The following is a 13,842-nucleotide window of genomic DNA, read 5'->3' on the forward strand; positions in this document are numbered from 1 at the left end:
TTAAAATCACAATTAAAGCAACATGATTTATTTCCTATCGTTCAATTGCTCAATCACCTGTTTATTTCATACATTTGTAAATTATGATAATTAATCATTGCATATTAACTGCATAACTAAAAAATTTGATACATATTTTATGAAGAGATGACCAAGGTACATAAAGTTGTAATTGTGAGATGCTTTTGAATTTTGATTCAATATTAGTTCAATTTTGATATCACAATTAAATCTCTTTGCACTACCAAACTTAACATTTCTTCGACTATCAAGGCCATAGCTGGGAAGGGACATGAGGGTCTGGTCTGCCTTGAAATGCAAGAAAATGACAGAAAAAAGGGAAAAAGAAAAAAGATGGCTAAATCTAATCTATTGTTCTATCATTTTGGTCTCCCTCCAAACAAAATTTCTGACTATAGGCCTGTCAATTATAATACTAAAATTTTTATGAATGGATAGTATAATGTACCGGAGAGTGCATTTGGGCTGTTTTTTTACAATCTTTACTAAAGTATGAACATAAATATAATAAATATTTTCATGCACATATACATACTAGAAAGAATCTTACTTTTAAGGTTAGGGGGATAAACTCCACACAACTTTTCACCTTCAATCTCCAAGTAATCATATTGACAGCCATCACTAGCTTCAACATCAAATGCTAAAAAGTTAATATCCAAGCTACAGATATCTTTATGGGCACGCTTGATTTTGTATTCACAACTCAAGTTAATGTCATATGGATTAGGGTGGTTGGCACTTTTAACCTGAAAACTTAAAGCAGTAAATTCTTCATCACATGGCTTAGATGGAGCTGGAAGCTCTGAAGGTGGTGGACGTGGACCCGGACAGGGAAGCTGACGAACTCTAATCATAAAACCAGACCTTGATGTACCAGAATCCGTATGAAAAGCGAGAACTTGATCATATTCTTTAAAAACATAGGTTCCTAGAAAATAAGTAAATAAAAAGACATATTTAATGAAAAAAAAGTGATCTGCTTTGCTTGTAATTCAAGAAATTGCCACAATGACATGATAAATTTAAAAGTAATATAGTAAGATGAATGATTTCACAAAGTGATTATAAACATATTCTATCATGTTTCAAGACAATAAATACACCTTTATAGGAAAATTCTACTTGATGTTTTCCGTGTGATACGAATACCTAATACAGTGAAACCTGTCTAAGACGGATACTAAGTGAGACGGAAACTAGTCTTAAACACAATCAAAATATAGTCAGTTCAATGATTAGTGCTTTTATTTGCACCTTTAAAATCTGTTAATCCGTTAAAATAGAAATCTGTCTAAAACAGAATATTATTTGGACTATTGATGTTCTGTTTTGCACAGGTTTCACTGTATTTAAAAATGTCATAGAATTAATGACAACTGCAAGATAATATAATGATAACAAAATGTGATTTTTTTGTTGCTGTTCTGAATTTGTTTGATGCTTTAATATAAACTAGAAAATGAATGACAGTTTAAAACAATCACAAATAACCATGAATTAATCAAGGAGCAATTAATTGACAGCTTTAATAATCTATATATATATAAAATTGATTTTCTGTGTGTGTGTCTGTATGTTCTTTATACAAATCTACAATTTTAGATCGATCGTCGACAAATTTTGCATATATATCAAACAGGACCCGATTTGAACGATAGGCTACTTCAAAATTTTGCCAAAAATGGGCAAAAAAAATGCCGAGCAACAATGGTTTTTGAGCCTCAACAATCACTTTTGGAATGTTTACTTTAGTTACTATGGTTCCCTAGCAATAAGTTTCAGGCATGTATATGCCTTTACAATGGTTTGTCACTTTCTCGATCAGCCCAGTGGTGAGGCTTTTTGAATAGACATCATAATCATCATCAGCATCACTTTGAGGGACAGGCAAAGGATGATCTCCATAGAAATCAGTGTTAAAAGTGCAGATTTTACTGTAGAAATGCAAAAATTTAGTAGGGTTTTCCACCACATCAATAATTTTAAAAATTCAATTGAATTCTTCGATTTTTGAAATACTGAGTTCCCCTAGAGATATACAAAGCCCACAAAATTAAATATGAAGTAATTAGCTGAACCTACTTTTGAGTTGGATATCCATGCAATAGAATTGATTTTCACTGTTTATTTATATCTTCTAAAGCATGAAAAGTAATGTCTCAGTATTGTCTTTTAATATTCAACTGCATAAATTCATATAGTTTAGGATGTTTTAAAGTTAATTGTGGGCCCGTAAAAAGCAAATAGAAGAAATTCCTCAGCTTTAATTAAGCATTTTTTGAAGGAGAAAAGGCAGATGGATAACTTGAAGTTCAAGGAGGGGGGGGGGGGAAATCGAAATACCCAGCGCCCCTTAAAAAAAGGGGAAAAACATTCATTTCTACATTTCTTTAAATCTAGATTTGTTTCTTTCATGAGTCGAGCAGGAAGTCACCATATTAGTTAACTTAGACACCGTTTGTATGTCCCTCAAAGAAAGAGGGAGATATCAGGTGATCCAAAAAGCCTCATGGAAGAAAACCTGGGCAGCGCCGGGTATTATAGTAGAAAATCTATAGATACTAGTACAAGGTCACAAAAATTGGGACTATAATAGAATTTACTAGGATTTGAATATAATTCATAATAGTAATAATTCAAAATTTATTCATGAAAGAGTAGGCAAACTTTGCCTAATAATACTCAGAAAAAATCACCAATGAAAAAGGCAAATAAAAGGAAATTACATAATTTCCTTTTATTCATTCACATACCCTTTTATAACAAAGTTGTATGAAATAAGAAAATGATTGTAACGATATAAATACCAAGTAACAAATAATACCCAAGAAAGGAATCCCTCCATCAAATTGGACTAGTTAAATGTGCTACATAATTAATTTAGAACCAAGATTAAATCACAGTTAATATCAAATTTGTTATAATTATAGAGGGTGATTCCATAATTCTCCTTGCAGTATTATAATGGCGAACCATTGATCCTAGAAGAATATATATATACTTCCAATTAGAAAACATATTCAAATAAAGTGTAGAACTCACATGTCATTCATGTTTTGCAAGGGGTTATACAGCTATATTGAAATAAAAAAAAAATTAACATTTTATACAGACACCTGTGCTCAAAAACCAGATTAGAAAGTTGTTGCCTCATCTCTTCTGAGGCTAAGAAAGAAAATTCCATGTTTCTAAGTGAAATATTCACAGAGATATTTGAATTGAAATATTAAAGAAAGAACAGCAAAAACTAATAGACAACGCTTCTTTCCCTTGTTTATGGTGTTCTTTTCCAACTACTCTTCAATATTTGAATTAAAATACCTCTGTGAATATTGCACTTACAAGTGCAGAATTTTTTTTGTTGGCCTCAAAAGAGACAGGGCAACAACTTCCTCATTGGGGGTTTTTGAGCATAGGGGTGTCTGTATAAAAAAGTTTATTTTTTTATCTTAATAATTATACAAACCCTTGCAACGTGAATGACTGAACTAGAACTCAGTTCTACACATTATTTTGATACTTCTCTAACTGGAAGTATGCCTCTCGGAACAACGGTTTGCCAGTAAAATGTGACAAGGGGGAACAATGGAATACACAGTAAATTATATTAAACTCAAAACAATGATAAAAAAGGGTTAAACATTCTATTTTCAAGATCTGTTAAGATTCATTCAACATAGATGTATATTAGCTCTACTTATACATAAAATTTCTAGCCATTGCTTGATAATAGAGCTCTTATGAAAAGGGGGAAGAGCGAGACGATAAACAAGACAATGACTTTGCCTTTTTCATATAGTTTTACAAATAAGAATAAGGGTTTACAAATAAGAATAAACATCATCTGTTATACCAAAATTTCTTATCATGAGCATAAAAATTGTTTTCATGCCGAGTTTCTAAGACCAAAGGGTAGGTACATATAAAGCACAACAAACAAAATGATAAATGTATACAAATATCGATGTTATGTGGCTATAATGACCATATTGTTATACTATAAAGGAATTAGCAAAGTTAAATAATAGTATCGTTCAAGGGATAATGGTATGAAAGGATGGACTTTGAAATTATGTATTTCAAAGCCATACCAGCCAGGTGTTATCCAGGTGTTAGAAGTTAGAGTCCCAAAGAATATGGATCATGAAAGAAACCTATAAATTTGGCGCGTAGCACGTAAGGAATACAAAATCGAAGAAGTAGTATAAAATGTAGCGATAAACGGATCTATAAATATAGGGACTGAAATGAATCGTATAAAGGGTGCAGGACATTATGAAAGAAATCGGTGTAAGAAGAATATGGTAATAAAATTCAGCGGCCGCGCTCATATTTCAATAATATTTGCAGCTGGCCAGAATTTTGTATACACGTAAAAGAGTGAGAAAGTCCGGGGTTAGAGCAGGTGGTATTAGGTGAAAGGAGATTTGCGAATTCCGGGAATAGTTCCCACAGGAACGTCAACTGAACCAAAGGGATAGCAGTAGCCAATGAAATGCATGTCCATAGGAAAATGTTATCCAATAATGTAAAGTGAAGAGAAGTTTGGTAAAGAAAATTTAGGAAAGAAAATCGGAATTAGCGAATGAGATGAAGTTTATGGAATATAGGTAAGAGTAGGCGAATATCCAAAGAAAAATATATATATATGAAGTTTGAGAAGAGTGGAGACTCAGAGAGAGAGAGAGATAGACAGAGACAGAGTGGTTGTGGAAGTCCACAAGATAGGTGTGAGATGGGCACTCACGAAAGAGTGAAGTTGATCTTCACCGGATTTGGGGTAAGTAACTCTTCCGAAATATAAACCAAATATTTAACATTCACTCTCCATGTTACTCGTATAATGTAATGCAGTATCCTAACTTTTAATGTACATTCATATATGTTGTCATAACTTTAGAGTAGCCTAATTATTAAAGATTCATTAACTATTTTATCTTTGTTTCCTTGGACTTGTCATTTACACGGGCCTGTGGTTATTGACTTAGTTTCACAGCACAGTAGTACAATGGAGCATAAAATTAGTAAGTTTTATGAATTAATTCGATCACGGCATTTGGGATGTTTACATTAGTGGGATGATTAGAATCAATGTGGCAGTAGGGTAACCAAGACCTTTGTAAGTCGGTGAAATGAAACAATATTGAAAGCACTGCCTGTTAACAATATGAGATATAATGAAGTACAGATTTGTAGTTTTTAGTGCTAATTTCTGGTGTACTTACTTGTTATATTCTCCATAACACCACATATTTTTTCTCCATAAATCAGAAGATAATCATATTCGCAATTGCTGCTTGATTCAACATCGAAAGAAATGAAAAACATCTCTAACCTGCAGATACTGGGATCACTCTTTCGAATAACATATTTGCAATCTAAACTATTGTTGTAATCATTTGGGTGATTTGGACTAGCAAATGTAAACTCTTCACTCTCAAACATCGTGTTACATGCTTCGACTGGAGATGGACCCCTTGTAGTAGGTGCAAAGCATTCTCGCTGCTTGATCATCACTTCAAAACCTTTGTCATTCACAGTGTTATCAGAATGGAAATTTATCAGTATCCTCTGACTCTTGAAGGTGAATATTCCTGTAAATTATTTTGAAAAGATGATGGGTTTCAAAATCTCATTGATTAAATTTTCATGCATTTGCATCACATGTTTACTAAGTATTTTTATCATCGGCAAATTAGAAAATGTTCAATTATAATAAAAACCTGTACTAAAATTTCATAAATTCAGATGTGTTCAAAAACACAGGAAAATGTTGATAATAATTATGTAAAATACATGCTTAGTTAAACTTTCACAGGCTGAATTGAGATTCACATCAATCTTCATAATTTTGTTGCTTAAGCTTAGGGGACAAATATGGATATGATTTAAACATTGAAAAACTAAATTTTTGACTTAAATCTTAGTTTCAAAAACAAGATAAATTAACAGCTTCAAGGATTAAGTAATTATTAATAACTGAATATAAACTGATAACAGAAATATACAAAACTCACAGAACTCTGCTTATCACAGTTGAAGTGGCGTAAATATAAAACAAAATTTTCATATAATAAAATATTTCAAGTTCAGTTTTCACATATTTTTACTCACTTTTATTGCCAGCGGTAGTGCTACCACAAAACCTGTGTCCATCAACTTCAAAATAGTCAAACTGGCAACTGTCTCCTACTTGTATATGTAAATTGTTTATTGTTATTTCCAGCTCACAGTACTTATCATCTGCTTTAATGATTTCATACTGACAGTCAGCATTATTTGGATAATTGGAAGGATACTCTGGACTGTATAAAACATCTTCAGGTTGGCTAACTACCCTATCACAACTCTGAGAGTCCCAAATAGGTCTGACTGGTAACATAGTAGTGGCAAATGGTGGTTGGTCAGTTGCATTGCATCGTCTCTGGACTCCTCTGATGACAAATCCCTGAGCATTTACAGTGCTGTCAGTTTCAAAAGTCAGAACAAGTTCATCTTGTTCACCAAAATCATATGTGCCTGAAGAAAATCATGAAACACAAATGTAACTAATATAAATACAAACACAAAGACCACAACAGGCAAATTGCCCAACGAAGTGACTGAAAAAATATGCCCATAAAAGAAAAAACGGTGTGAAATTGACTAAACTACAGCAACCCAATATGAGAGCATATATCAGAAAAACAAACAAATAACTAATAATACACTGCCCATAAAAAGATTATGGTTGTCGTGCTCAATTTATAATACTTCTTTTCAAATGCGTCAAGAGTTCATGACCCCCAAAAGCTATTCTATTAATCGGCAACCCTATTCAAGAAAAAAACTCCCTGTGACACTACAACCTGAGATTGTCCCTTATTAAACGATACTGGTGTCCCCCTGTCGAGAAGCAGTTGATTGACGGTGTATCAATAACTCATGCTCCATCCCATCCACTTCTCTATCATATCCCCCTCCAACACCTGCATTCTGAGAATGTAAACATATTCAAGAAACCAAGTCTTTTTTCATTCACAAGCCTTGCATGTTAACAAGAGCATGCATAGCTCATCTCCGCACACCCCTTAAAAAAATCAGTGTCTCTTTGTAGGCAAGGTCCTAGATACCTTATGGCATACTCCAGTCCAGGATGAACTAACTAAGCCTCAGAAAAGCAGAATAACAACTTAAGGAGAATGCAAAGAGACCTTTTTAAAAAAGAAACTCTGAGCATTTTATTGTATTTTTTGTCTACTACTGAACAATGTTCAGAAAACCTAAGCCGCCATCCCCAAATCAGCTATTAAATTGAGCATTCTAATTCAAACAGTGAGCAAAGTGCATGGGGAAAATATATACACAAAATTTATTTTCTGTCCCTCTGCATGTTTGTTCTTTATACAAATCCGCAATTTAAAGTCAATTTCCGCAAAACTTTCCATATATAGTAAAACATCTCTTTTGCAGACACTGACAGAACAAAAAAAAAATTGTTTGTAAAAGAGAGGTGACCATTAATCAGGGGTTTGAAATACATACTTTTATTATACAACTGGAAATTATTATTTGGTTGTAAAAGAGGGGTGACGGCATCTGAGTGGTGTCTGTTAAGAAGGGGTTTTACTGTATACTGAACAGGACCCAATGATAGGATTTAATAGTTTGCCAGAGCTAGGCAAATGCTGGAAATGGCCAAAAAAAATGATGAGCAACAATGGCTTCTCACCCTCAACGATTTTTAGAATGTTTACGTGGGTTACCATGGTTCCCAAGCAATGGTTTTCAGGCATGTTTACTCCTTTACAATGGTTTGTGAATATTTAATGCTCCCAGTACATGTAGGGAAACCCAGGCAACCACCTATTAGTGTCTATATATTTATACCAAGCATTATATATATTTATATTCATGGAAAATGAGATACTTGTAATTAAGGTAATTTAGAGAAACCAGGCAACAGATGTATAATAAGAATAAACAATTTTATTGATACTTACGAATAGTTCCAAAGTCAATAGATCCACAAAGTCGCTCTTCAGATATTTGCAGGTAGTCATTTTCACACACTTCTCCTTCTTGAAGTTGAAAGTCTTCAATACTTATAGCAAGATCGCAGATTCCTTCATCAAGACGCCGCACAACATACTGGCAATTTAAGTCATTGCTATAAGGAGATGGATATCCTGGACTCCTGATTTCGAAATCTTCTTCACTAATGAAAAATTTAATATGAGCAAATATAACCAACTTAGAGCTATCAACAATCACAGTTCATATTGATACGCATTTAATTTCTTTTATGATACATATATATGTGAAAATGATTAACTTTGATGAATGTTATAATCAAGTATGTTTCAAAATACTTTCCTATGGTTGAATACTTTGTCACAAATTATGAATCCCCATTACCCATGTTGACTTTCGTGACTGTACATACCTTATGTCTCTATTACAGTCACTTCCAACAACCTGAGCTGAGCGAAGATCACATTCTTGCTGCAATATATGTAGGAAAAATCCGGTTCTTGATGATGATGAATCTGAATGGAATGTTATGATTTTATCCACACTCTGGAATGGAAAAGTTCCTGCCAAAATTAATGTTCAGAAATATTTACATGGCTGCATGAAATAAAATAATATTAATTATGAAAAACAGAACTACTTAAAAAAGTGAAATAAAATAAAAATTATAAAGCAGAAAAATCATGTTTCACCGAAGCAAAACATAACCTATATCTGTATGCCATAGGTGAAGCTCACAATGTACATTTTTGTCAATATTGGAATAACACAATTAATTTGTTGTACTTTCATTACATTACACACATGGATAGGACACTAAGCCCTACTCTAATAAATAACAGAGATATTTACACTTCATAAACAAGCAAGCTTTATAGAAAAAAAACATGCAATCACGCATATGCACACACGCTCAAAAAAACCTCTTTAAACTGTTCTCTCGTAAAATTTCCCTTTTGTACATGGTGCCCTTTTACCTTTGGCATGTAGATAAATAGTAGATGCTTGTTATAATGACCCCTCATTGCTCCGTCGAAACAGACTTTATATTGAAAGGAAAACATATAGAATAGTTGTTACATGAAAAAAGTTGGTCATTGCAGTAGAACAGTCATTATAATGTGGGGGAGAATTGATTATATATACATTTAAATTAGCATGTGAAAGCATCTGATATACATATTTTTTCCATAAATGAAGGATATATATGAAGGATTCCATAAAGGAAATGAAAAAGAATATGTAGCATGAATTCAAACGATTGTAATATTTGTTTGATTATTAATAATTGAAAGCACTTTTAAATAAAGTCATATAAATATTGAAGAGAAGTATACAATCGAGAATCAGAAATGCAGTAGGTACAAAAAAAAAAAAATTTCAACATCAACACATAGTTCATACCAACGTTTTCAACCTAAAAAAAGAGTATGTCCAACTAACACTAAGTAGTTGAAAAAATGTCAGTAGATGTCACTTAACATATTTCTTTTTAGCACCTGAAACTTGTTATTTGGTTTCCTGTAGAATTTGCGATTTGGCACTTACTGCATTTACCATTTCTGGTCTTCAATTCATAGATCCCTAATACAATATTGTATCATCAAACTATGAAATATCATTCTAGCTTCAGAAGTTATGCTTCTGAATTAGAGATGAATGTGATGGCCATTGCTTAAAGTTTTAACAATTGTAAAGGTATATCCTTCAAGCGACAGTCAAAGTAAGAGAAATAACATTCATGAACTCATGAATCAGATCATAGAAAAATAAAACTACTTACTGATAATTCTATCCTCATACTGCCCACAATATTTCTCTCCATTTATTTCAAGGTAGTCTTTGCTACAGTTGTTGCTAGGCTCGATATTAAAGTGGTTAAATTTCACTTCCAAAGCACATATTTTGCTTTGACGTCTTCTCACAATGTACTGGCAATCCATATTATTGCTGTAACTGCTAGGATGGTTAGGACTACGCAGGAAAAATTCTTTTTGGTCAAAAACAAATTGACAAGAGTTTTGGGAAACTGAAAAAGAAGCGGAAGTGAAAATCAGCTGATCAACAAAATGTCTTGCAGTGAATGTCAAATTTGAATTTTTTTCCTTTCAAGTAAAGTTTTCTTTTTAATATGTGCTGAAAACTGAAATTTCATGAACAGCAAAAAAATTTTTTTAAATAATTTTGCTAATTTTTCATTAGCATTTCCTGTGTGAGCGATTTTCATCAGCTACAGTAAAAGTGCTTTATCCTTTCTACTAGGTGCAATACTAGTGTGATATTGTAACCCTGTCAAGGATAAATAATTTCCTACACACGCTGTCATATCATTCTTTCCCCCTATTTTTTTACAAACTTGAATTAGACAAAGTGAAGGAAAGGAAAAGGTTGAACAACATTTCTTCCCCCCCCCCCCCTCATTTTAAAGCTGTAGTAAAAGATTAAACACTAGGAAACTTTCTGCAGCTAAAGAACAAGTTTTATATTCCAGTCAGACGAAGGTTGGACTGAGATCTCAGTCCTTCACTTGTTACGTGTTAAGAACATTACTATAAAGTTGTATTAATTTCAGTTAGCAAGTTTTTTACTTTTTGCTTCAGCTGCAGAAAAATATGGTTTGAAATTATTATACACAATCCATTTAAGCCTATAATAATAACTGACCACAGAAAAACAAATTAAATAAGCTTAATGATTTATGTCACTCGGTTTCCCTAAATCGAGAATTCATTCAGATTAATGTTCTGTAACTTCCCATGATAAAACGGTGGCATAAAGTTTTGAAAGTTAGGTTTTAGCTCTTGCAGCTAATGCAAAGACGCAGCCTATTCCATCACATTTTTTATTATGTTCTGAATTTAGAGACTTTATTAATTCCTATGAGCATTTTTTTATGTATTGTTTTTCATTTCAAAAATCAAATTTTCAATCCAGAAAAATATCTAATGTTGCCTTCTATGAATCATAAATATTTTTTGGAATGATAAGTTAAATACACAACATTCAATTTTATTTCAATATTAGGAAGCTGTGGTGTAACTGCAAAAACTTTTTCCATCAGTCATTTTCTTTAAACAGGATTATACATCCCAGCAGCTTAGTTAACTAGAAATTACAATGATGAAAAATTTTGATTAAATAATATAGAGAAATTTAATTTCCAAACCTATTGGCATGTTCCTAGCACGAGAAGAACAAGGTACTTGACGGAACTTGAATTTGAATCCTTTCTTTATGGATGAACCATCAGTGATAAACAACAGAATGACATTGTTAAGGGCATTAAACCGAAGATTTCCTGAAAAAAAAATATATAAAAGATGATACAAATCATGAGAATAACTAATATTATTAGATCATATGAGTTTACACATAAATGTTTTTCTGTATTCGAAGAATATCTGCCATGGTCCAGTCAGCTTGGATCGTGAACAGTATTAAAAGTAAAAAAAAAAAAAAATTATTTTAAAGAGGATAAAAAAAAATTACTTTTTTGTCCTCTCAAGGATGTCCCACAGTTCTTTTTGTTATCAATCTGCAGAAAATCTCCAGTACATCCGTTGGTGAAATCAAGATCGAAATCAGAAAAAAATAGTTCAACTTCACAATACGAGTCATTGTTTTTAGAGATGGCATACTGGCACATTAGGTTATTGACATATCCATGAGGATAACCCCAGCTACTGATATCCCCACTCAAACTTTTTGTACTGATGCTGCAAGAAGGTGGAGAAGGCAAAGACGATGATAATGCTGGTTCAGCCATAACAGCAGCTATATTTAAGGAGGAAAAACTGATTGAGAAAATCATGTTAAACTATTTTCTTTCCAAATAAAATATGCATGAATAATATTTTTCTATACACAGGTCTGAAGATTCAAATAAAATATTCATTCATAAGCTCATTGACTCTATATTTTTGTGATGAGCTTTTCATCTAATGTTTTCTGGTTAATTGAAAAATCATAGGAGTAAATTATTTGCTTTATTGGTTTGGTTAAATCATAGAGAAACAATAAAATGTCATTATACAGAATGATGCAGTTTTTAAGTAATTATTTACCTTCAGAGTCAGCAAAAGACTTACGAAATTTATAATTGTTTAGAGGAATGAGAGAGAAATTGAAAACAGAATTAGAACAAGAAGGGAATTTCACGACATCTGATAAGTTTCAGTGTCTAAAATACGTTGATCTACTGAAAGTCTGCAACTCAAAGAAAAAATCTTCAGTGGGAAAAGAAAATATAAAATAAAGCTGAAAAAGAGGTATGTTATTGAGTGAATAAAACGAAATACTGATGTAATAAGGGGTTTGCCCAGACTGTTTTTGCACAGTCCTGTTTTTGTAAAAAAAAAAGCAAAACAATCTCTCTCTCTCTCTACAGGGTTCCCTGTAAAATCTGCTTGATCATTTGCATGACTTAACCTTGACCAAGACTCAAAAATTTCCCTTTTCCCTGACAAAACTGCGGAAGAAAGAAATATAATTCAAAACTGCAACCTCCTAAATTTTGAATTTTTGTTTTTTGCCCCTTCACTGAGATTTTCCCAGACTTTTAGTAAATATTTGCATATTTACCTGACTTTTACCAAATATTTAATATTTTCTCTGACCATTTTTCATTTCTCTGACTTTCCCTTTGTAACACTCCAACAGAGATAAATAAAGCCATTTAGTAGGGAGGATGAGAGAGTTTAGTTGAGGTAGGAGAAATTTTTTAATTTTGATCCTTGTCTATTCAGCCCATGTCATGCATTAGCCCTGTGTCTTCAGTTTTGACCTTAAAATCAGCATTAGTGATTTCATCAAGCCTCTTTTGCTTGGTATTCCTCTCGTAAGTCAAACTGACAAATAGTTCTCGGATGCATCTAGGGGCGCAGGTCATGGATATCATGGATAACTTAATGACTTCCCTGAACATTTTTCATTTCTTTGATTTTCCAGGTCACTAAGAATCTTGATGTAGTTAATTTGGCATAAAAGAAACAAAATATCAAATTTATAGTTTCGTTAATTTGTATTTTGTTATGGGTAAATTTTTTAGCTCCAAGATATAATGAAGGGTTAATTTTTCAGATCTGGAATTTTGTGAAGGGTCTAGAAAACAGACCTTGATTTTGGCTGGACAGACCCTTGTTAATTTATGGGTTACAAATTAATTTGTTGTTCCCGGCATCAAATCATAATTATAAAGAGTATATATTGTTCAAAGACACATGTTTATAACTATGTTACAGAATCTATTAAATTACACATAGGCCTGACAGATAAATGCTGCCTGGGAGTTGAATGGTTAGTGTAATTGTCTTTATCTGCGCAGGTCTGGGTTCAAATCCTGGTTTGGGCATGGATATGTCCTTAACTCTAGCAATATTAAGGATATTCCTGGTAAGAATATTTAAGGATATTTTCCTGGACGAAATCACATTGCTTGGCAGAATGTAAAATTATTCAATAAAAATAAAATAAAAAAGAGAAGAGAACTTTTTGTTGGATATTATAACATTCATTAATTCAAATTTTTCAAATGATCAGGAATGGTTGGAAAATATGAGTGAAATAAAAACATTATTTAGATCCCATGAAATTTGTCCTTTTAAAACATTGAAAATTGACTGCTTTTTGCAAATTACTGAAATGACTCTTTTAATATTTCAGAGAATATTTCCATTGAATTTGCTTGAGATGATTTTACATCAGCAAAAAATACAGCTGCGAAAAGTTTGAGAACCAATGCCCTATTGAGAATCAAGGGTATGTATGAGGGTATCAAGAACAGTCCTAGAAATATTTCTAATATTC

General features: G+C 32.4%; 1 protein-coding gene across 1 annotated transcript in view; it reads right to left on the reverse strand.

Moving 5' to 3' along the window:
- LOC149087093 (cubilin-like) overlaps positions 1 to 13,842 on the reverse strand; it is a 55,899-nt gene that overhangs the window by 15,570 nt on the left and 26,487 nt on the right. Inside the window, exons 7-14 of the mRNA XM_089231342.1 lie at positions 11,527 to 11,811; positions 11,204 to 11,335; positions 9,821 to 10,066; positions 8,450 to 8,600; positions 8,007 to 8,221; positions 6,139 to 6,543; positions 5,250 to 5,618; positions 572 to 952 (exon numbers count right to left, since the gene is read on the reverse strand). Coding sequence (XP_089087468.1) covers positions 572 to 952; positions 5,250 to 5,618; positions 6,139 to 6,543; positions 8,007 to 8,221; positions 8,450 to 8,600; positions 9,821 to 10,066; positions 11,204 to 11,335; positions 11,527 to 11,811 — 2,184 coding nt within the window. The remainder of the gene's footprint in view (positions 1 to 571; positions 953 to 5,249; positions 5,619 to 6,138; positions 6,544 to 8,006; positions 8,222 to 8,449; positions 8,601 to 9,820; positions 10,067 to 11,203; positions 11,336 to 11,526; positions 11,812 to 13,842) is intronic.

The sequence above is a fragment of the Pholcus phalangioides genome, unplaced genomic scaffold, assembly GCF_987345545.1.
Source record: "Pholcus phalangioides strain wild (caught in Gottingen) unplaced genomic scaffold, Ppha-v1.0 ptg000004l_1, whole genome shotgun sequence".
Taxonomy (NCBI): Eukaryota; Metazoa; Arthropoda; class Arachnida; order Araneae; family Pholcidae; genus Pholcus; species Pholcus phalangioides.